At 41.3% G+C, this 23,423-nt stretch overlaps 2 protein-coding genes across 2 annotated transcripts; one reads left to right on the top strand and one right to left on the bottom strand.

The window, feature by feature from the left end:
• The first annotated feature begins 754 nt into the window (after positions 1–754).
• Positions 755–16,667, top strand: LOC108885422 (dynamin-2-like). The gene is given in 21 exon segments (XM_018679779.2): positions 755–1,191; positions 3,868–3,941; positions 4,202–4,351; positions 4,442–4,645; positions 5,689–5,787; positions 6,310–6,470; positions 6,576–6,718; positions 6,803–6,911; positions 6,913–6,939; positions 7,367–7,434; positions 7,846–7,984; positions 9,874–9,960; positions 10,088–10,158; positions 10,973–11,027; positions 13,228–13,338; positions 13,444–13,553; positions 13,645–13,756; positions 14,051–14,218; positions 14,374–14,600; positions 15,145–15,393; positions 15,637–16,667. Coding segments are annotated over 21 exon segments (2,595 nt in total). The 5' UTR covers positions 755–1,030; the 3' UTR covers positions 15,707–16,667.
• A 1,599-nt stretch (positions 16,668–18,266) lies between these two features.
• Positions 18,267–23,292, bottom strand: tmed1b (transmembrane p24 trafficking protein 1b). The gene is made up of 5 exons (XM_018679780.2): positions 23,008–23,292; positions 20,802–20,899; positions 20,509–20,698; positions 19,431–19,598; positions 18,267–19,346 (listed from the first exon to the last, which is right to left on the bottom strand). Exons 1-5 carry the CDS (start codon positions 23,257–23,259, stop codon positions 19,296–19,298), a joined length of 759 nt encoding a protein of 252 aa, XP_018535296.1. The 5' UTR covers positions 23,260–23,292; the 3' UTR covers positions 18,267–19,295.
• Positions 23,293–23,423: the final 131 nt, after the last annotated feature.

Below are 23,423 nucleotides of genomic sequence, written 5' to 3'. Positions count from 1 at the left end.
TATCACCAAAAAAAAAAAAAAAAAAAAAAAAAAAAAACACAAAACAACTTCTTTCTACGTTCTGATAATACTGAGTCTGGCTATATGGTGACAAGAAAAAGAATTAGTCTGAATGTTTTAAGCAAGTTGCACATGCTACACCTCCAGACTTTTCAAACTGTCCTTTTCTTTGACTTTGCACAGAGTCAGATCATTTAGGAGTCAAAGGATTCTGACAAATCAGCTACCAGTCTGCATGTTTATTCTACTCTGCCACTCTGATGGGTAACCTGTCCTCGGTGTGTCAGTCCTTTTTTCAAAACCATGTATCTGTTGGGTGACAACAACTATTTCCTGTCCTCATTGTAAACCCTCTCCCCACAGGAGCTGTTTTTAAAGCCACCAGTCTCTATTCCTCTGCTCTAGTATCAGCGAATTGAAATGTACTATAAATAAATAAATAAATAAAATGCAACTGGATAAATAAACATTCTTACTGATATGCTCTTTCCATCCTAAACTGGCATCTATGAAGTATGTCGGAAAAGATAGATTATTACTAAAAAACAAAAAAATAAAAAAAAATAAAAATTTAAATGCTAAAAATAACTTTGAAAACAGATGTGTGTTGTGTGCCTCTCAGATTAATTTTCTGACCCTTTGAAAGGGGCCGACCTCTAAGGTTAGGAACTACGTGGCATTGACAGACGTCCCAGCTGACCAATGACTGAGCATGGTGACGCTCGGGGCGGAGCTGCAGTCTCCGGCGGAGGCTGGGTGTCGCCTGACCGGATGATGACAGAAGTTTTTAGTCTAATGTGGCCACTTTTATCATGCTACCACCCCCAGTCCGTAACCGCGCCAGGGCCTTGACCGCTGTCAGGACTCTTGACTCTTAACTTCCTTGTGTTTAAATGAAATAAACTCACAGAGACAGTGACAGACTGCTGGGAACTTTTTTTTTGGTCTGCTGTCGGAGCGACCACTTTGGCTCTTGTTTGACCAGGGAGCATAGCAGGATAGAGCCCGTCGGGCTGACCGAAACGCCGCGATGGGAAACCGGGGGATGGAAGATCTCATTCCCCTCATCAACAAGCTCCAGGACGCCTTCAGCTCCATCGGCCAGAGCTGCAACTTGGACCTGCCGCAAATAGCGGTCGTCGGCGGCCAGAGCGCAGGGAAGAGCTCCGTGTTGGAGAATTTCGTCGGGAGGTTGTACCGTTTATTTGTAGTCTTGGATTAATCTATAGCAGCGAATATTGTCTTGATTTAGTTTGTGGTTAATTTTGTTCTTTTAAAACAACCTAGGCTTTGCGTAAAAGTCGCCAACTAAGCACTTGGTTACGTGCTCTGTGTGTCGGTGCCTCCCAGTTCTTAATGTTTTTTCCAACTGATTCTTTCCATTTTGGAGCTGAGCTATTCACGATCGATAATTACGCTTTTTACGCAAGAAAACAGCTGCTGATATGAGAAATAAAAACTGTGTAGGAACTGGTTTTAAAAGTGTTTAAGGTGACTTTAGTCTACAGATCCATTATCCTAAACCAGAGCAGTTCAAATGTAATTTCCTCATCAGATATATTAACTGTCATCTGTGTGCTCAGAGCTTCATATTAGGCCCATCCTGTCAAACATTTACAATGGCTGTTTTTCCTTGAAGTTGCTCTCCCAGTGTTGTAAATACATCTTTATTGGCCTCACATCACAAAGGCCAGGTCAATGTTTTACTCTCGAGGGTGAGGTTCCAGAAGGTGCGTTTGATGAGGTCATTGTCAGATAAATGAATAATCTGACAGTATCAATGAAAATGGCCGGAGACTGCTCTTTCAGCACTCTCCCAGCAAACATTTTTCTTTGTGAGGTTGATGAATGAGTTCGAAGGAATTTCAATGAGCAGTTGTGGGTCCTTCTTGATGACAAATAGCAGCAAACCGACATTAATGCCATATGCAAGGCTCAGCCTGCTCAGTTTATAACAATGTGGGAAGGAATCACTGTGGCAGTTTTGCCTAAGCTTAGGATAAAATGTGTTCATGAGGAAAGGGAAGGGGAAGAAGACACAGCTGCAGCACAAGGCCTAATCCACTGAATATAGCTGTAGCAGCTTTGTGCTTTTATCTGTAAGTGAAGGTGCCCAGAAAAGAGAGCGCTTTACTCGTCTGCACGTCAGAATGATTTCATTTGTTGTACAAGAGATAGGGAATGTTGATTAGGCGGCCATGTCTCCTTTTTTTCCTGTTGCCTTTTGTCTCCAAGTCCCAAGCAGTGGCTGGGGGAGACAGTAGGGGCATTGATGTGTTTGTGCTGGGGTCATCAGTGATGTCACCAGCTGCACTGTCATGTGTATATGACACACTGGGTACCAGATACCCACAGAAGGGTTTTCATGTTTGTTAATTAGCCCACTGACACGCAGAGGTGTAACGCTGGCTGCGAGACCAAGGTTTCAGTCAGTCACACTTATCTCCATCACAGATTTGTGTAGTTATTTTTTATTAGACCAGCGGTTCTTTGGGGGTGAGTAATTAATAGAATAGAATAAATAAGGGAAACTGGATTATTTTTCTATAATCACTTTGCTAAATATTGGATTCAAATGTAAAATGGTGGACATGTGATGTGCTGTGAAGACCAGTCACAAGCAGATGAGGCTCAATTTTAAGGCAGGGAATTGAGCTGCAACTAATGATTATTGTCATTACTCAGTAATTGTTCCATTGTTTAGTTCATGAAAAGTTAAAAAAACAAACCCTGATGCTCCTTTTACATTGTTTCACATCAGCGAAAATGTTACAAGTTAAATGTAAGAGATGATAAAAAAAATTAAATCATAATCACAGTAGTAGTAGTAGATACATTTTTTGTTGACTGACTGATTGTCAGTTATTTAACTAATTGTTTCAGCTCCAGTTGGGAACCACTGCTTTAGATTGTGAAATGTCAAAAAAGATAACAGGAAGGAGTCCAACTGCCCCGAGGTATTCATTCTACAATAATGACAAACAAAAAAGCAGTGACTCCTCACACCTGAATAGCTGTACCCAGCGAATGTTTGTCAGGGATGTTTACTGAACAAATGACTCCACGATTTGATTGATTAACTGTCTTGTTGGTAATCGTAGTATTCATGTTGTGGTTTCATAAGTGACAGGAAGAGATGAGGAAAGAGGATGGGAATCACAGTTGTGTAACTTCCTGACTGCTCTGTCAGCAGTGGACAACGGGCACAGGGTGTGTGTACCACTATACGTGTCTATTTGTGTGTGTGGTCTGCTTACCTTAACGCTAAAACTCGACTCTGTTTTTGCCGCTGACCTGGCAAACACACAGACAGAGGGACAGACACGGACATATTCTCATTGCTCGGAGAGATGTGTAGTCAGTGACCTGGAAATGATCACAATTCTATTGAACAGGAGTTTCCATTCTCATGAACGTGTATGTAATGAGAAGGGGAAACAGAGGGAGACGTTTCTCTCTCTCTTTGCACTATTTATAATGAATAGGGTTGTAAGTCAGTCTTGGCCCTGTATGAATAATGCACCCACTCAGATAGAGGCCTGCATATGTAATTAAAGGTAGCAAGGAGCAAGTTTAGAGCTTGGACTCTTATTGATGGTAGAAGCAGATACATATTCAGTATTTTGACATATTTTGAAAATAAAGTGCTTGATTTTATGTTTGCTTGTTTTCAATTTTTTCCAGTTTATTTGTATTTATTTTCAAGAGGCATCATGTAGCAGAATAATTAATCAAGGATTAATGCTATGACTGTACATTAAAATTTGATTTGACATAATGTTGTGACATCAAACGGCCATTTGCCTGCCAATATCCTTTTCCTTAATTGTGTCTGTGTGTTAAACATCACCTCTGTGTCTCCCTCAGGGACTTTTTGCCCAGAGGATCTGGCATTGTCACCCGTCGTCCTCTCATCCTCCAGCTGGTTAACAGTAAAGCAGGCAAGTTACATGTGTAAGAGCTGGGAAAGAGTTTACACTCTTAAATCAGCCATCACATCTTGTAGAAAACTACTAAAGCTTGACAAAAAATAATTAATTTATGTCAATTTACAGACCGTGTAGTTGTATACGTGCAAATGTACACATGAATGTGTGTGCAGCTGCCAGATGTGGCACTATGGTAGCAATTGTTTCAATATTTATTTCCTGTTAATCCACCAACCTCTCTCCTGTCACAATCTCTCATTTTCACCGTGTAGAGTATGCAGAGTTCCTGCACTGTAAGGGCCGCAAGTTTGTGGACTTTGAGGAAGTCCGTCTGGAGATTGAAGCAGAAACCGACCGTCTCACTGGCTCCAACAAGGGCATCTCACCCATCCCCATCAACCTCCGTGTCTACTCCCCTAATGGTAACTTACACACACACACGCACATACGTACAAACTAGTTGCGTTGTAGTTTTCGGCCTCTGTCTAACTGAGTGCGTCCTTCCTTCTCAGTGCTGAATCTGACCCTGATCGACCTGCCGGGGATGACCAAAGTGGCCGTGGGAGACCAGCCTCATGACATTGAACACCAGATCAGAGACATGCTGCTGCAGTTCATCACCAAGGAGAGCTGTCTGATCCTTGCCGTTACCCCGGCCAACACTGACCTGGCCAACTCTGATGCCCTTAAAATAGCCAAGGAGGTGGACCCTCAGGGTAAGGGGAAGTATGTGTGTTTCTGTGGGTGTGAGACCTTGAAGAATGCATGTCTTTGTTCAGAGGATCATGTTAATCTGTGTGTCTTTTGCTACTTCCACTACTTTTTGTACTTTTTTACATTTTTGTTCTAATTTAGCACAAAGCCAATTACTCTTTGCTGTATCTTGCAGCCATTAACACTCTTTTTTCTTTCTATTAATCTTTGCCTCAGTACAGGCACTGGCTCTTCAGAATAATTAACAGTTACATTATTAAAAGACTTCCTGGTAGCAGAGATGTATTGAATAAGATTAGCAAAGATATAATTAAATTTAATTATCTCTGCCTTTTGCCCTCTTTCATTCAATCCAGAGGATCCTATTAACCATTTCAAGGTACAGGCTTGTAACTGCTGACAGCGGTTTAGCAGTTTCACTAAATGATCATGTCACTGTGTCTACCTCAGAGTTAAGTTTGCGTATATTCATGATGTGGTTTACAAAAGTGACTTTGTACATATTGTTTACTACTGTATTTTTACTTACTTTGCTGGTAAATTAGCACTCAGTTAGCTTTTCGAGTGGCTGTTGGTCCTTCTCAGGATGAATTGAAATAACTATGATTTATGTGGAAACCTTAAAATAATTCCCATCAGTCATGTTTGTAGTTAGTGTTTAGTGCTAATTAGCAAATGTGAACATGCTAAAATGAAATGATTAACAAGATGGAAAACATTATACCTGCCTGGGTTCAGCATATTTGTATTGTTATCGCACACATGTTAGCATGCAGATGTTAGCATTTAGCTCAAAGCGTTGCTGTGCCTAAGTACAGCCTCACAGATGTGCTAGCATGACTGCAGACTGAGTCTTGTTTCTATGTGTTAAGCAGTGTTTATTGTAAGTTTGGAACAGATAGGACAAGACTTTGAAACTACAAAAAGACAGCCAACACAATAGGTTTCAACTGGCTAAATAATGTCAATAAATTATCTGTGTAAATCTCTCTTCCATGTGTGAATATTAGAACATCAGCATTAACAGTGACACCTTGTTCTGTAGGTCTGCGGACTATTGGTGTGATCACCAAGCTGGACCTGATGGACGAGGGGACGGACGCACGAGACATCCTGGAAAACAAACTGCTGCCACTGCGCAGAGGTGAGACACACACACACACACACACACACACACATATATATATATATATATATACATATATATAAATGACTTATTTATACCCAACAACCACTCACAAAACAGTCAAATATTTACAGGCACCTTATATGTTTTTCACACTTAAGGGTAAAAAAAAAAAAGCCACACGGCACGGCTATCTGTTACCTCTGTGATAGAAGAAGACTCAACCAGCTCTTTTTTTGGCGAACCTGCCAACAAAACCCACAAACAGTTTTGTGAACATGGCCACAGTTGCCAGATATCACTATCACAGACCGACAGTCACATCCCAACACACAGTTATTTGCAACCAGGGACACACAGTTAAATGTTTACATTGATTCTCAGTTAATTAATGTCATTGTCATTTTTCTCTTCTCTGACTGATGCTCTCAAAGCCTGTACTGTAGCTTTTTTCACTTTTTGCTTGTTTTGGGTGCATTTTGCCCTCAGTCTCTTCAGCAAGGTTTTTTCATTGTACTGTTTGTCTCAATTTTTCCCAAGGTTACATCGGGGTGGTGAACCGCAGTCAAAAGGACATTGATGGGAAGAAAGACATCCGTGCTGCTTTGGCTGCTGAGAGGAAGTTCTTCCTGTCCCATCCTGCATATAGACACATTGCAGAACGTATGGGCACACCACACCTGCAGAAGACCCTCAATCAGGTGAGACACACCCCTGATCATACACACACACACATACACACAGTTTACGTCAATTAGATGTACTTTATGTGGAAAAGCTCACCTTTCACCTTGATTTTTCTCCAGCAACTCACCAACCACATCCGCGACACGTTGCCAGGGTTACGCAGCAAGCTGCAAAGCCAGATGTTATCACTGGAGAAAGAGGTGGAGGAGTATAAGAACTTCCGCCCTGACGATCCTGCACGCAAGACCAAGGCCTTACTTCAGTCAGTACTTACACACATTCAGCCACACAAATACATTAAGTTGAGAAGTTGAGACATTTCTCTTATACTGTGTACGATCTACAGGATGGTGCAGCAGTTCGGTGTTGACTTTGAGAAATGCATTGAGGGGTCTGGAGATCAGGTGGACACCTCCAACCTGTCAGGTGGAGCCAAGATCAACCGCATCTTTCACTGAGCGCTTTCCCTTCGAGCTGGTGAAGGTGACTATTGCTATGATTTCTAATCATTATCATTATGTTATATAGATTCCATTATTGCACTTAAGTCACATATTTTATATGTGTTGTTAAATTTGGCAGAGAAATGTTCTCTTCTATTTTCCTGTTAACATAAAACACAGCCATGTGAAAGGATTGTTTAGGAGACAAGTGGTCCAAACAGTCATAATTAAGTCAATAATGTGCCCTGTGAGTGTTTTGTATTTACAGTACTGATGTAGCAATCTTCATAAATACTGAAGTCATACTGTAGCTATGTTGCCTAAGCTCTCCTAAATCCAATACCAACAAATTCCTCTTGTCTGGCTTTGTGTTTGTTTGTGTGACAGTATAATGCTTAGCGCAAAAAACGCAGCATTAATTTTGCACAGAACAAATAAAATCTAAGCTTTTTTGTACTGTGTCTTAGATGGAGTTTGATGAGAAGGAGCTGAGGAAGGAAATCAGCTACGCCATCAAGAACATCCATGGAGTCAGGCAAGTTGAGACAGCCTGCAAACAAAACATAACATTTGTCTGCTGACCTGTCTCAGCCTTTTTGTTTGTATCCATTCAGCTTCTTAAAGACCTACAGTCTTCTCTGTTCTCAAGTGTCAGTGTCTGTCCTGTTATTCATGTCTCCATTAAGTGTGTCAGCTATTGTCTGTCTTTGCTTCTTTTTGTCCAAGACCAGTTTTTATTTATTCCTCCTGCCAGTTCACTGGCCATGTGTCTTGTCTTACACTCCATTTCTCCAGTTTTTCTTCCACTACTCCTCACCTGGTCATCCCCCTTCCCACTCATGTCCTCTTTGTCTGTGTGCTGTCTCACACTCTTCCTGTGTGTCTCTCCACCCCCTCCCTCTCCTGCCCCATGTCTCCATGTCTGTCTTGTCTGTATGTCCTTCAGGACAGGCCTGTTCACCCCAGACCTGGCGTTTGAGGCCATAGTGAAAAAGCAGATCATTAAGCTGAAAGAGCCCTGTCTGAAATGCATCGACCTGGTCATCCAGGAGCTCATCAACACAGTCAGACAGTGCACCAATAAGGTATCACTGCATGGTCTCCTGCCTGGCTGCATACACACCACAGAGACCAGCCAACTTTAGTGCTGCCAGGGGCCATTTTGGTGTAGTAGGGTTTTTTTTGTGAAAAATAAGGTGGATGAATTCAGAGGGCTTTGTTTTTGTAGCCTTGCTTTGAAGTTTGCTTGTATAACTACCAGTAGATATAGTTGAATTTCCTGGCTATACTGGGGTGGTGTCTCTGAGAGGCTGTGTGGTCAGACGCAGACAGGCCGTTACACATTCCTGAACAGGTTCATTGCAAAACAAGCTGCAGGCTTGGTTTTAAGCTACATCTTAAACAAGAGTATAGTCATGCTAGTGGCACTATGGGGCTATTTTCAGCCAAGTGCTAATGTTAGCACACAACCTGCTATTGTTCAGCAGGTTTGATGCATGTTAGCATTTGCTAATTAGCACTGAAATCTAAGAGATGAGACTAAACATGAATGTTTGAACAACATTTCATGGCAATCCATCCAGCAATTGTTGAGATATTTCATTCTGGACCAAAGTGGTGGACTGACCATTCATAGAGTCATGGCTAGCATAGCTAATAGTTGTAGGCTGACTTTTTAAACATGCATAGGTATAGGAAGCAGACACTGCAATGAACACATTGGAGAACCTGCAGCTTGTTTCTGTTCTGAGCATGAAGCAGAACTAACCAAATGCCTGTTTTTTTTCTTTGTCATACTCCTCATCTTCATCTTTGCTTTCCCTTTTCAAACTCTTTCTCTTCCCCACTCTTGCATACCTTCCCATCCAACTTGGGCTTCCATTTTTCTACCACCGTTCCCTTTTTCCTCACCATGGCCCCTGCAACACGTCCTCCTCCTTCACCTGCAATTAAACATCCAACTCCCATGATGCCTCACCACAGGACAGGCCTGTTCACCCCTGACTTGGCGTTTGAGGCTATAGTGAAAAAGCAGGTCATTAAGCTGAAAGACCCCTGTCTGAAATGCGTTGACCTCGTCGTCACCGAGCTTGTCGCCCTGATCAGGAAGTGCACTGAAAAGGTAAACAGGAACAGTGGAGAGACAGGGAATGGAGGGGAAATCAAATGCAAGCAAAGAGCAGACAATGATAGAGAGCAGTCAAAGAAAGGAAAAGAGAAACACAAAAATCTAATGAACTAACTTGTCTTTGTCGAGTGTTTTTGATCGTCACCCCTCTCCGCTGCTTTAAGGCTCCTCAGCACCCACCACGCCCTGCTGTTCCCTCCTAAATGACAAACCGAGGAGCCCCTACCAGTCCATTTATCCCATCAGCACTGAGACTTATGATTTAACAACCCCTCACCCTTCCTTACTTATCAAATCAAATCACTCACTCTCACACTGAGAAATTTGATTAGAAAATGGCAGTTTGGCTGTTTGTTACCCTGTCTTGTCAAAGCAGATTTTGTCCTGTAATACACCCTCTTCTGCACCATTGACATCAATAATAAAACCCAGACAAAACTCCACCAGACCCTACCCAATCCTCACCTCTTACTGGACTTTACTGGATTTTTCTCCTAATCCCTCCCTTTTTTTCTGAGACTCACTAACAGCTTGAGATAATAATATGCTAATTCAGATTTCTTACTCATGTGACAACTCACACTGTGACAACATCTACAGCTGACAAGAAATCTCAAACTGATCGGGATCTCATTAGTGCATGCCTCCTCAGTCTGTATGTGTCAAATGTCTTGCCTAATATTTTTGTACATACTGTGTATTTACTGTCAGTGGTTGGGTGTAACTGCTTATGTGGACACACAGTGTGTTTACTGTGTTGTGCAAGCCTGTATACAGTACGTGTGTATCCTGTAATAATGGTGCCTGCAGCACTGCATGTGTGTGTGTGTGTGTGTTTGTCTACAGTTGGGCTCGTACCCTCGACTGAGAGAAGAGACAGAGAGAATCGTCACCACCTACATCAGAGAGCGAGACAGCAAGACCAAAGACCAGGTCTCTGTGTGTGTGTGTGTGTGTGTGTGTGTGTGTATGTGTGTGTGTGCGTGTGTCACTGAACAAGAGATGCAGTCTACCTTTCACTTTTTTGTGTACATAACACTTGTCATGTTTTGCCCATCAGGTGCTGCTGTTGATTGACATTGAGCTCTCCTACATCAACACTAACCACGAGGACTTCATTGGATTTGCAAAGTAAGATGTAACTACAGATTCTGATTAATGAGTTTCATTAGGATCAGCAGAGACGGAAGTCTGTCTGCAAATGTCCTGTGTCTCATGCTCTTTAACATAAGGCAGTCAATGCATAGAGAAGTCACCATCATTATAGCCTGACTGGTACTGGACTCCTACTGGGTAATATTATATTGTCTATGAAAAGTAGACTTGTTAGTGTTCTCCGGTGGTCAAAAGTATGTAATTACATTACTGTTGAATTAATTATATGTCCTTTACATTTCTGCAGAAGCTTGTCAGTCATTGGTGGACACATGTCAATATATCAGGCTCTTACCAGCACTTTCAGTTCATTTCAGTTGCAAAACTGCAAAGTCCAAAACTCCTGAGAAAGCAAGAATTTGCAGAGACACTGTGTAACTGCCCTACTTTAAATTGACAGGTCTATTATTATGGACTTGTACTTTTTAGGAGTGAGTTCTCCCACTACTACATTTCAGCAATTAGATTATTAGCTATTATTCTGCCAAGAAGTTCACAAAAGAAATTCTTGATTTGTTATAATATCTCATTAATTGTAGAGTTTAAATAGTTAGTTGCTTGTTTGGACAAGATTATCAGCCATTATGAGAATGGATTTAATCATTTAAGTCATTTTTCTCTGATTCCAGTCTCTCATTTGTTTGTATTTTCAGGCTTTTCTTTGTCATATGTGAGAATTAATGTAATATCTTTAACTTTTACACTTTTTCTCATTTGTTTTTCCTTGCCTTCCTTGCCCTGCATTGAATATGTTCTGTGGAGTTCAAGTTATTGAATCTCTCTCCTGCAGTGCCCAGCAAAGGACTGCTGCTAACGCTACCAAGAAGAGAGTCATGCCCAATCAGGTAATTAAACAGACACTTTGTACACCCCTTAGGAATCCCTCACACCACTGTAGCATCATAGCAGCTGCGTTCTCCTGCTGTTTTTTTTTTATTTCTTTTTTCTTTCCATTGGTGTCTCAGCCCATCTCTGCTGTCATTCTTGCCCTTTGTTGCTTCACATTTACATTCTCTTGTCTGTGGTCCTCTTGTCATTTCTCTTAATTTCCCTTTCCTCTTTCTCCTCTTCTGTTCCTCCTTTTTATTGCCCAGGGAGAGATTCTTGTAAGTACTGAGCCCCATGCACCTCCACTTGTCACTTCCTCTTTGGGTGCATGGGGGAGTCAACAGTCACTTAGATCACGTCAGAAAACAAGATTTGTGCTCCATGAAGAAGTATGAGGAAGTGAGAAAGTTACACTCATGGATGTATTGTGAGAACCAGATGCCATTCTCCAGATGCTGGCCATTCATTATGATGAGCCATGGATTTATTCAACAGTCAACTTCTGCTCTGACTGATGTCACCATCATCATTACATAGTGTCTCAGTTAGTACCTTCACATGCACATTAGATAATAACTAGTCTTACACCAGCCTGGGAGTATTTGTTTGCAAGTTGTGATCCCTGTGTAGTTACAAGTCATGGCACAGGGACTATGAGAGCACCATGGCAGAGTCATCAAAATAAACTTCACTCCAGAGTACAGTCAAGTGTACCCCAGCCTAATCATTACTAAAACAGTTTGAACTGCTGAACTGTTAGCAGCAGCAAGTTTTTTAATTGCCCATGGCAGGTAAACTATTTTGACATGTAACTCAGTTATATATTACATATTACATGTTCTGTCGACCGCTCAAATGTTACATCTTCTCACTTTATGGTCCAGTATAAAGTGTTTGTTGGATTGTTTAACACATAGACTTTAAACCTCTTTTTTCATTCTTCACACAACTACCTCCATCAGTTTCTATGTGTGCAACAGTGTGAATGTCTTTGAGCAGAGACTGTCTACACTTCTGTCAAGGCTACAAAGATGCACAAAAAACAGTTTCTGTAGAAAGATCAGGCTTTTTGCTTTGAGCGTGGACCATTAGACCAGGTATGAATACTAGGTATGGTCAGACATAACGTATGAATTAGCTTGTTTTATGCATACTACCTAGAACTAGTACAACCTACCTTCTCTGGTTAAGGGTGCTACCTTCATTTACTACTCAAAATCCACAAAGCTGCTACAGCTAAATGTCTTCTTCATCCATTAGAAAAAGTCTCAATACAATTCTTTTGATTCTTTTTCCTCTTCTTATTTTTCTCCTTGTGGGTCGCGCTGTCATCAGGAACACAGCAGACAACCATTATTCAACGCTATAACTCAGGAACAGAAGGGAAGATTGTGACCATATTTCACATTTGGTCAGATTCTGAATTAGTGACACTAATCTTGGGTGCCCACCAATGAAAGTGTGGTGACAGTATAGATCTTCTCTGCTGCCTGGTTGAAGATGTGTGTGAAGCATTCATGTTTTATTTGTAGCCCCTTTGCAGTTACATCTGTATTTGAAGTCTTTGAAGTACTTTGTGTTCTATCAGAATCTGCTTTATTGGCCAAGCATGTGATCAAGCAAGGAATTTGACTGTCTTTTGTTTTTGAGGCATATAACTATAATTCTGATTAACCAATTGAGGCCTGGTCCTAAACAGCCCTGATTATCATGGTGTCTGTGGAGGAGAAGATTTTTAAGCACCAGGGAATATTTCGTTGCACCACTGTGGCTTGCAACTAGGACAAATAAACTGCAAGGCTGACTCTGTAACTCTATAATACATTCATGGTTACACCCTGACCAGCATGTTGCATATGTATGTCCTTTTATTATCCCTGTTTGTCTCTTCCCTTCTTGTCTGTCAGTCTGGCAAAGAGAGGGATACAGAGAAGGTGACTTTTCATTGGACCCTGTCATAGTTTGTTTTTACTCTTTACCTTGTGTTGCTGCAGGTACTGCACTGGTTGATCCGCCTGTACTGTGATCTTTTGTTTTTACAGTGAATACTATTGCACTTGCATGGCTGTTCTGCTGTTTTCCAAACTTGCTGTGAGACAACAATATGTATTTTGGTGTTTCATTTGTTTTTAGTGTTCTGTTAGCTTGCTGTAGACCCACGTTATCGCTCCTGTGGTGTGTATGAAGGTAAGTCAACTGTTGGACTCTTGTGTGCAGGTGATCCGCAGAGGCTGGCTCACCATCAACATCAGTATCATGAAGGGAGGATCCAAGGACTACTGGTTTGTCCTGACTGCAGAGTCTCTCTCCTGGTATAAAGATGAGGAGGTAAGGCTACTTATGGGACAGTAAGCATCAAAATGTTTATTTCTGTGGGATAGTTAGAAGAAGCATATTTTATATCAATCACTTCATTGCTGTGTGTTTTATCAGGAGAAAGAGAAGAAGTACATGCTGCCTCTGGACAACCTGAAGCTGAGAGATGTGGAGAAAGGCTTCATGTCCAGCAAACACGTCTTTGCCATCTTCAACACTGAGCAGAGGTGCGGATTCTACCACCTCCTGAAACAGTCATGTTTATGGCATTCATTTGCTTTCCTCTCTGGTTGATGTCTGTGCATGCGGGTCTTACAGGAATGTGTATAAAGACCTGCGTCAGATTGAGCTGGCATGTGACACTCAGGAGGACGTCGACAGCTGGAAGGCTTCGTTCCTCAGAGCTGGTGTTTACCCAGAAAAAGACCAGGTAAGCAAGTGTGTTCACATTTTGAATACTGCAGCTCTGCAGAGGGCACAGTGACACAGTTGTGATTGTGTTATTGATACTGATCCAGTATCTAGGTCAAAGCTATCCACTGTCATTTGCTAAAAAAAATCCCATTCAGCATTTTAAAAAAGGCTTGTTTTTCCAAATGTATTCACTTTAACCTAAAAAGATTTTTTTAGCAAATACTGGTGCCACCATCAGATCACACGCACACACAAAATCTCTACATCTCTGTTTCGGGATCCATCTCATCTTCTTCTCTGTCTCCTCCAGCCTGAGAATGAAGACGCAATGAATCCTAGTGACACAGTGTCCATGGACCCCCAGCTGGAGCGGCAGGTGGAGACCATCCGCAACCTCGTGGACTCCTACATCGGCATCGTCAACAAGTCCATCAGAGACCTCATGCCCAAGACCATCATGCACCTCATGATCAACAGTGTATGACCTCTGCTTTGTCTGTGTCTTTTTCATACTCAACTTTAAGTATGGATAATGAAAAATTTATTGGGAAGTCATCATCAGTGATATAGATCAGTCTATCGCCTTTAACTATATTAATTGCCCTCCCTTATTTTTCCCTCTCTCGCCTCCAGGCGAAGGACTTCATCCACTCAGAGCTGCTGGCCTACCTGTACTCAGCCGGAGACCAGGGCAGTTTGATGGAGGAGTCAGCAGAGCAGGCTCAGAGGAGAGATGAGATGCTGAGAATGTACCACGCTCTGAAAGAGGCCTTGGTCATCATTGGAGACATCAGCACCACCACTGTTTCTACACCAGTGCCTCCACCTGTAGATGACACCTGGATAGCCAAGGAACTAAGGTAACAAACATGGAAAAAAAAAACAAAAAACATTGGAAACTCAAGGCAAGTGGGTGTGAAAAGAAAGGTTTGTAATAGAGATGTCACGGTACCTTCATGTTTCCCCTTTTGCTGTTACCGACATTTAAAAAATATAAAGAAAAAGACATTTAATCATAAAAGAGATAGATGTTATTAGGTTTAGGCATTTAACTGCAAAATTGATGTTTTCTGGAAGGAAAAAAAAACATTTTGCCTGATGTTATTATTCAGTATATCCAGCAGGGGGCCCCCAGTGGCTGTCTTGCAATTTTTCTTAGTTTTGACTCATATTCCAGGTAATTTATTTGTCTTAACCTTGATCATACTCTCAATCCAGGGGGCGGGGAAACTTTTAAGCATGGTTTATTTAGAGTGAAGCAGATCACAGTGTCAGAACAGTGCATCTTATCCAGGAAACTTCCATTCAAAAGTTGAAGACTTGAAATGTTAAATGGAATCTAAATAGGTATCTCATTTTCAAATGTTACTTGTTAATCAAAAGCACTCTGTCCCTGTCTCTCAGTCCTCCTTCAGCATCGCGCCCTGCCTCAGCAACAGCACCCCCTCCAACCCGACCTCCAGCAGTGAGGGGGCCCACCCCCGGTCCTCCGCTCCCCCTCAACCCCTCCCCAGCATTCGGAGCACCGCCTGTTCCCTCGCGGCCTGGCCCGGGGCAAACAGCTTACGCCGGCGATCCCAACTCTGGGTCTGTGCCTCTTGTCCCATCAAGGCCAGCCCGCGTGCCTCCTGCGCTGCCGCCGGGGATTCCCAGGTAAAACCCAGCATGCACACACACACACACACACCACACACACACACACACACACACACAATCTAACGCTATCTGTGGCTTTGGTATTTGCTGGTGAAGGGTTTTTCTATATACGTTTTGACCTTTGGTGGTTTGGGAATCATCTATGCATGACTATCTCATGATATTTTGCCTTGCATGTTTCCCCCCTCCCTCCCTCTCCCCCAATACCTCCCCTCCTCTCTCTCACCTCTCTTCCTGCAGCAGAAGACCCCCGGCTGCTCCCAACCGACCTACTGTCATACGTCCTTCAGAGCCCTCCCTGCTTGACTAGAAATACACACACACAAACACACTTCTTTTTGTTTACACTTTTATATTTCTCTTGAGCAGAGATAGTCATTCAATTTTCATGTATATTCCTCTAACTACAAACTTTGTCCTACTGTAATTGGTAATCTTATGCTGTTCCAGTCTGTGCATTTCAGAAGCATTATGTATGTAATTTTGACTTTACGTGTAGGTAGCTTTTTTTTTTTTTTTAACAAAGTACATGATGAATTTTCTGCTTTCAGTGTTATGAAAAGGGATCCATTAGATGATTTTATTGACTTTAAGGTTTTGAACCAAGCAAGTCAACTCAAATTTTTGTTTCATTTGAAATGAAATGTGTCTTAAAACAATATATGATTCGTAACTTTTTATATAATGGTAAGGAAACACTTTTAAAAGTAATTTTTTGTGAGTTGTATACTTGCTAATGTTTTGTCAGTAATCTTATACACTAAGCACCTCATTAAGTAAGCGGCACTTTTTGATAAAGTCCTTTTCTTCTGTCAGTAGATTTTCAAAGTCAGCCTTCAGATGAGCTTATTAAAATTAGACTGACCAATGGAATTAGTATGCTTCAACATTTTAGCTAATTACTTTATTACAAGTTTTTTTTTTCCAAGTATAGTTAGGCTTTAGTGTTTTTCCTTTGTGGACCAATTAAACATGAGACAGAGCAGGGAGAAGGCTGGGGAAAGACAAAGCAGCTGTGGGATTTCTTCTGGTGTATTACTACTAACAGTAGTGGCTGAGGTAAGAATGACCTTGCCCGGCTTAATGTCCTCTGACAGTTACCTCCCACAACTCGGTGAAAAAAGTGCCTGGGGCGAAAATTATTTTGTAATTACTTCATAAATCATTATCTTAAAAAGCCATAGTGAAAAAAGTCACTTAAGAAAAAAAGGGCCTCTTTTTAAGAAGGTGTATAAAGTGATGGACTGAATAAAAGAACACGAGAAGAAGAAGATGTGGTGGCTGGTGACATTCTTTCCTTCCACTTTCCTCAAGCCTTTCTTTGGTGTTTTTAGTGCTTAGTGTATCTCATTTCTTGTATCTGTTGTGCAAGTATTGTTTCCATGCACGCACACTCAACACACGCAGCACATGCTTCCTGTCACTCTGATGCAATCAGTGTGTAGTTCAGGGAGTATCAACACAACAGAGTCCAGGTCATGACCGTCTCATTTGCATGATGGAGAGAGCCATGCAGAACCAGAACGTTTCACTTTACTGTGTGCAGCCTGGCATGACCTTCTGTCCTTACTGTATGATGGAGCTATGGGTCACCATGGTAACTGCGGTTGCCAGTGGCAACGCACAGTAAAGATAGTCTTACTCATTGCTTCTGGGCTGTTCATAGAGCTGCACAGGAATGAACAAAGGTATGCAATCCCACTCATCCGCTTGCTAAAGATCTTTTCCCTCTTCATTGTCTTTGTTAGCTGTGTCCGTTATGATAAGAAATCTTCTCACTGTCGTCTTCTCATTGTCCTCTCACGCAGGCGACCTCCACAAGTCCCCTCTCGTCCCAACCACTGGTGAAGCGAACGTGGTGCCCACTCACACTCAGACTCACAGTGTCTCAGTCACCGGGAGCTGGAGGAGTCGACTCTGCTTAACACACATGCCGTTAGTTCAGGTGCACCAATATGTCTAGAGTTTTGTCGTACATACAGTTCTTAGTTAGACATTTAAGGCAGGAAAAGATGCAGAAATTATAGTTATATATTATATGGCTGGAAAGCATTGTCCACAATGAAAACATGAACTTACTGCAAATAAATGAAATAGTACAAAATACTGGTCATCTCTGTACAGACAGGTATGTTATTAAGCTTCCACAGTATTTTCAGTATGTTATATATATATATATATATATTGTATATCAATCATCATGTTTTTCTCTTTGCTTATAAATACTATTGAAATACTTTGTCTCATCAGTTTGGTTCTTCACTTGAAGTAAATGGATTACAAGTTTTAATTTTAACACTTCTCTGGCAACCACACTTAAGCAGAAATGCATTTATTTAGACACTTGGCATTTTGGTAATTAAGTTGTTTTTCAGATAATATTAAATAGCAACAAGTGCAGTTAATTCATGCTGGTTCATTGAGCATCTGATCAAATATTACTATATTTAACCTTTAAAGCAACTTCAATTGAATGTCACATAATATCAAAGTTGTTTTTGATAAGGTCAGACATTCGGGGAGCGATAACCACAAAAATAAGATGTATCACTGCGGATTGCTTCCTCCACATGGCTCTGGGGAAATACAGTGATAAACTGCTTTACTGACTGCTGTCACTGAAAAAATATAAAGCTACAGAAATGATCAAATAAATGCGGTTTCTTTGAATTTTAATCTGTGTTGCATGACATGATAAGCTGTCACTTAACCATGAAATCAGTGTTAACAGCACTAAGGTTTCTTATGATTTACACCCATAAGAAGTGAAGCTTTTGTTTTTCTAAGCCCGTGTCAAAAAAAGAACGGCTTTTAAATTTTAAGTTCTCAATGACTTAAAATCATCACAGATAACACATTTATAAAGATCATTCATTTATCAGCTGTAGGTTTTTATTTTACAAAGACAGTTCACATCAAACCAAGTATTTACTGTGTAAAAAATGCATTTTTTAATATCAGTGATACCCATGAAAAACCTGATTATCTTAATTATCTTATAGAATATGTAATGAAAGTCTTCCCATGGTTAAAAATAAATCACTCCTTGGCTGTCTGAGCACAAAGAAATTGTCACATTCTATTGACACAGTAAACATACACCAGGGTAAAAGCAAGTTTGATCATCCAGAAACACATACACACACATCTAACTGTTTGTTCACACTGAATTTTCTTAATGCAAATCTGAACTGAAATAAATGTACGCCCTACATATGCGTCTGGAGGAGCACTGACACATGTACATTATTGGCAATCACACTGGAAATCATCCCTGTTTCTCAATCTACATTCTTATTTGTCAACATGGAATTATACTGGCACATGAAAAGAAATCAGTAACATCTCAAAATACACTACCAGTCAGTAAGGCAGTAACCAAGAACACATTTGGACCAAATGACAAATCACCAATATAATGGCAGGATCTTATTCTGTCAGGAAGAACAAATACGCCAACAACACTATTGCACATTGTTAACCATTGTAAACCAGTAAACTAGGACTTCTGTGGATTAGTCTTTAAGTTGTGACCTTTAACCTTTGAAAAGGACCAGGTTCCATACAAGCCATGTCTTTCAAGATGTACTTTCTCACTGGTTTGTGGTAAAGATTTGACATTGAAGGCACTAAATGAAAGTAAATGACCACCCTCAGCTTCCTCTGTCTTTTCCCTGTCTGGTTACCCTTCATGATCTACAGCAATAATGTTTATTTGTTGCTCACAAACTGACTGAATACAAGATTTTAGAAAAATGATCCACTAGAGCTGATGTTCAATGCTGGTGCTCAGACAAAATGAAAAGTATTGGAGCACAATCTGAATGGGTAACCAGTTGAACATCTTGTGTTGGGACTGTTTTCCTTCCCAGTCTGTCTTGTAATGCAGCACGTTTTCTCTATGTGTAGACCCTCCTCTTATCATCGAACAGTTTACGGACGGTGTAGACCTGAGAATGGATGAGTAAAGCAGACAGCATGATGTTGGGTATTGTGATTCAAACTGTATGTAAACCCCCCATTACTCTCTTTACCTGAGTAAGGGCCACACACAGCATCACCAGCATACTGGCACAGGACCAGAACGAGACCCTCCAAAGGTTATCTTCCAGAAGGTTCCTGTCCCGAGCCTCAAAGGCCCGTAACACTGTCTGCATCTGCCGGCTGCGCTCCAAGCGTCTGTGCAGAGAGTCCATGGACTCCTGAAGAAAGTGTGTTTGGAATTGTAATGACAGTATCAGAGATTCAAGCAAACCATGATTAAGATGGTCTCAAAGTCTACAGAGTTTTCAATTGTGTTGAGTTGGTTAACAGTGATTGCAACAAGAAGTCCGTTTCAAGAGTATTCAACAGACACATGGATTTTCTGTGCTGTTGATTTTGAGTCAAATATCCACCTATTAACTGGCAAACCATGATATCGGTTCATGCAACCATTGCTGTGGTTATGGCTGACGTTATTCTATATTTTCCATATTGTCAGCAATTCCCATGAGAAGAACAAAACCAATACTGCGTGAGTTGGTTTGTCAATACTTTCCCACTTCCTCTAACAGTTTGTTCCTACTGAAGAGTAAAGAAAAATGTGTAAAAGATAGAGTGCATGGTTTTATTTCTTTTTAATTTCAAATAAATTAATAAAATAGCTGGGTACTGTAGTTTCTAAAACTCAAAAGAGGAGTAATGCATTTGTTGGGGACGACTTTCAACGGCGGACTGATAAAGATTTTGGGATTTTGTGATCTAGTGAGTATTTACAGCAGCAGGACTATGGGTTCATTATAATGATGAAGCTCACTGATGTGTATTTAATAGATTTTGGAGAAGAGTGGAGGAATAAGATAAATATGTAGCCACAAACACAATATGTGTTGTGAATCAGTTAATTGTTGGTTATGGATTTTTCATGGGATTTGTTGTAAATATATATAAAAAAAAAAGAAGAGAGATTAATGCCGGCTTATCTTTTGGACAGCCAAATTATCAAGGAAGCATAGATGTTGTTAGAATATTGTCTCTTCCAACACCAGGGGTTTGTTATCAGGTCAGCTGACAAAGTGATCTAGATTTCTTTTTTTGAAATAATTTCAAACATGCAAGCATGCATCTCACCCGGATGTCTTCCAGCTTGTACTCCAGCAGGCTTCCATCAGGCTCCTCTAAACCCGCCCACTCTTCATCTCCACCCACATCCCCTCCTTGACCCTCGATGATGATTTCAAAGAACACCATCTTCTCTGAGAAGCGACTGAAGCTGTTGTCAAAGCAGATCTGATAGTCTCCCTCCACTGTAGGCTCCACCCTGGAATAACAGGGAATAAAAGTCAAAGTCAAACAGACGGGTCCAACACAGCTGAAATATGAAATGTGATCCAGGTCTAAGGCCAATGTTAGGTAGCACTAACACGTGGACTCCGTCAGAGCGTCGAGACTCGACGATGAGCCGGATGCCTTCTGGAGAGAGGATGGTGAAGTCGACATCCATACCGGCACCTGCTATCACCTGGATGGATCGCACACACAAATACATACACCAACTAAGCAGCAGGCTCACAAATATAATCTAGAACATTTTCTTTCTTTTTCGTAAGATTATCTGTCATTTTTTATTCTATTTTATGAGATAGCAACAGTTGAGATAGTAACAAGAAATAACGATGGTATCAGGCACACTGCAGTTGTGGTACGTGTCTTAACCACTACGCCATCAGGTCGCCTCAGACTACACATTTTCATGAGAGATTATATGTGTGTTGCAAGAGAGAGCATAATGTTGTCTTTTAGACTCTCCCACTAAACAAACAAACTGCTGACTAGTAGAACTTGACATTAAGAGATATGTTCCTGTTTAAATAAGTGATTTTAAAGCCACTTTTAGGATGACTGCAGAAAGTATTCTGGCCCCTTCAGTTTTTTCACACTTTACTGTGTTGTAGATTTAATTTAGAATGGATAAAATTGACATTTTTGCCAGTATACTCAGAAACCCATAATGAGTGGAATGTTTTTAGAAAGTTTTGCAAATTTATTAAAAATCAAAAACTAAAATCTCTTAATCACAAAATTACTCCGACCTTTTGCTGTGTATATTAGGTCAGACAATTCACACTGTATGTCAGGATAAAAAAACAAAGCCAAGAACTCCTTGTAGACCTCTGTGATACCATTGTGATGGGGCATTAGTACAATTCTACCATTGGTTGGGCAAGATGGGCGTTGGTCAGGGAGGCAACCAAGAGCACAACGATCACCCAGGAGCTACAGAAGTCCTCTGTAAAGATGTCAGAACCTGCAGGAATGATGATCATCTCAGCATCACTCCATATATATTGTCAGAGTGGCTAGACAGAGGCCACTTGACTGTTTGTCAAACGGCATTTAACGGACTCTGAGACTGTGAGGAAAAGGATTCTTTGGACAGATCTCCAAGCACTAGCTCTGGGGAACACCAGGCACTACTCATCACCTGACTAGTACCATCCCTCCAGTGAAGTATGACTGTGACAGCATTATGCTACAAAGGTGCTTCTCAGCAACAGGGACAGGGACACTGGTCAGAACTCATAGAAAGTTGAATTCAGCCAAATACAGAGAAATCCTTCAACAAGCCTGCATGCAAGAGTGCATGCGACCTAAGAATGGGACGACTGGTCTCCTTTCAGCACAGCGGTGACTGGAAATATACAGCCAAGAAAATTATTGAGTGGCTTTGGGAGAAGTCTCTTACTGCTCTTGAGTGGCCCACCCAAGACCCATGACTTGAACCCCACAGAATATCTGTGGAGAGACCTAAAGATGACTGTTCACAGACTCTTCCAATTCTGTCTGATGGAGCCTGAGAGGATCTGCCAGGACGAATGGGAATAAACTGCCCACATCCAGGTGTATAAAGCTTGCAGAGACTTATCCAAAATTCTACAAAATATTGAATAAAGGATTTGAATACTTTTGTAAATGAAAATGTAAATGTTTTCAGTTGTTGCGTTTTAATGGTTGTTTGAATAAACAAGAGGATCAGGACCTCCCCTCAGGTCTTTAACTTGCTGGATGGCCACAGACAACCAGGATATGAAACTTTCAGACATACAATTAGCGTTCAGATTATTATTTACATAGTGACTCATTCCGATTTACTGTGAGCAGTGTGTGGTGTATTATCTCATTTCCTATATAGTATTTTGATATCGCTGATCTCTCTAAATGAGGTACTTCTGCTCCTCTCTTTCGGGAAGCACTACTGTTATTGCACTCTTGCACAAATGGTGCTAGACAAAGTTTGACTTGACGTTATGGATTTTTTTTTTTTCTTCTTCACAATTTTTAATCTCTCTGGAGGATGTGGGCTATCTGCATGTAATGGTAATTATTGAGTTGCCTCACTGGTGACGATAACCTCCACAAAGTGAAGTTAATGGAGGAATATGAGCTGTCATTCGCTAGCGGCTGCGGTGCAGTGCTGGCTCATCGAAATATGCATACAAGTACACCACCAGCATTTCAGCTAACTAGTGACAGTCAGACATCAACATTGTATCCTGTACCCTTTAACAGGTGCCCTGCACCAAATGGACACAGTGAGGGATTATGTCTGCTGACCATACAAACAGTTACCTGATACTCGACCTCCATCGTGCCATTTTTGACTGCCGTTTGAAAGAAACACTCCAATCTTCCGGCTGGCAGCAGAAACGTTAACTCGCTGTCTTGGCTCTGCCCGAAACAGCGCACAGACCCGAAACACCACCCGAAAATAGCTGCGAGGGCGAGCAACCTTCCCCCGCTCCCCTCTTTCCTCCGGAGAAGGGCCATGGTGAAGATATTCCAAAACACGGGGCTATCTAAGTTCAGCCATCTCCTTCGCATCCTTCTTCCGCAGCAGAACTTTACCGTGTTGTGATTGGATGGAGGCCCAGTGCTGCGGGCCAATCAGAGGAGGAAGAGTAGCAATCCTCCTCCAATCACCACAGAGCTCTTAACCAGAAACCGTAACCGTTACTATAGCTACTGTACGACCACATGTATGGTGA

Source organism: Lates calcarifer, linkage group LG5, assembly GCF_001640805.2.
Source record: "Lates calcarifer isolate ASB-BC8 linkage group LG5, TLL_Latcal_v3, whole genome shotgun sequence".
Lineage (NCBI taxonomy): Eukaryota > Metazoa > Chordata > Actinopteri > Centropomidae > Lates > Lates calcarifer.
This window is presented reverse-complemented; position numbering and strand designations above follow the sequence as displayed.

Bases quoted from the DNA above. Each gene is read 5' to 3' on its own strand.
- tmed1b (XM_018679780.2), bottom strand. From the start codon at position 23,259: ATGCGAAGGAGATGGCTGAACTTAGATAGCCCCGTGTTTTGGAATATC. The intron at 19,599-20,508 runs GTGAGATGCATG...CACTTTCTTCAG, and splicing joins ACAAGCTGGAAGACATCCGG to GAGTCCATGGACTCTCTGCA. The intron at 19,347-19,430 runs GTAAAGAGAGTA...ATCCATTCTCAG, and splicing joins TGTGTGTGGCCCTTACTCAG to GTCTACACCGTCCGTAAACT.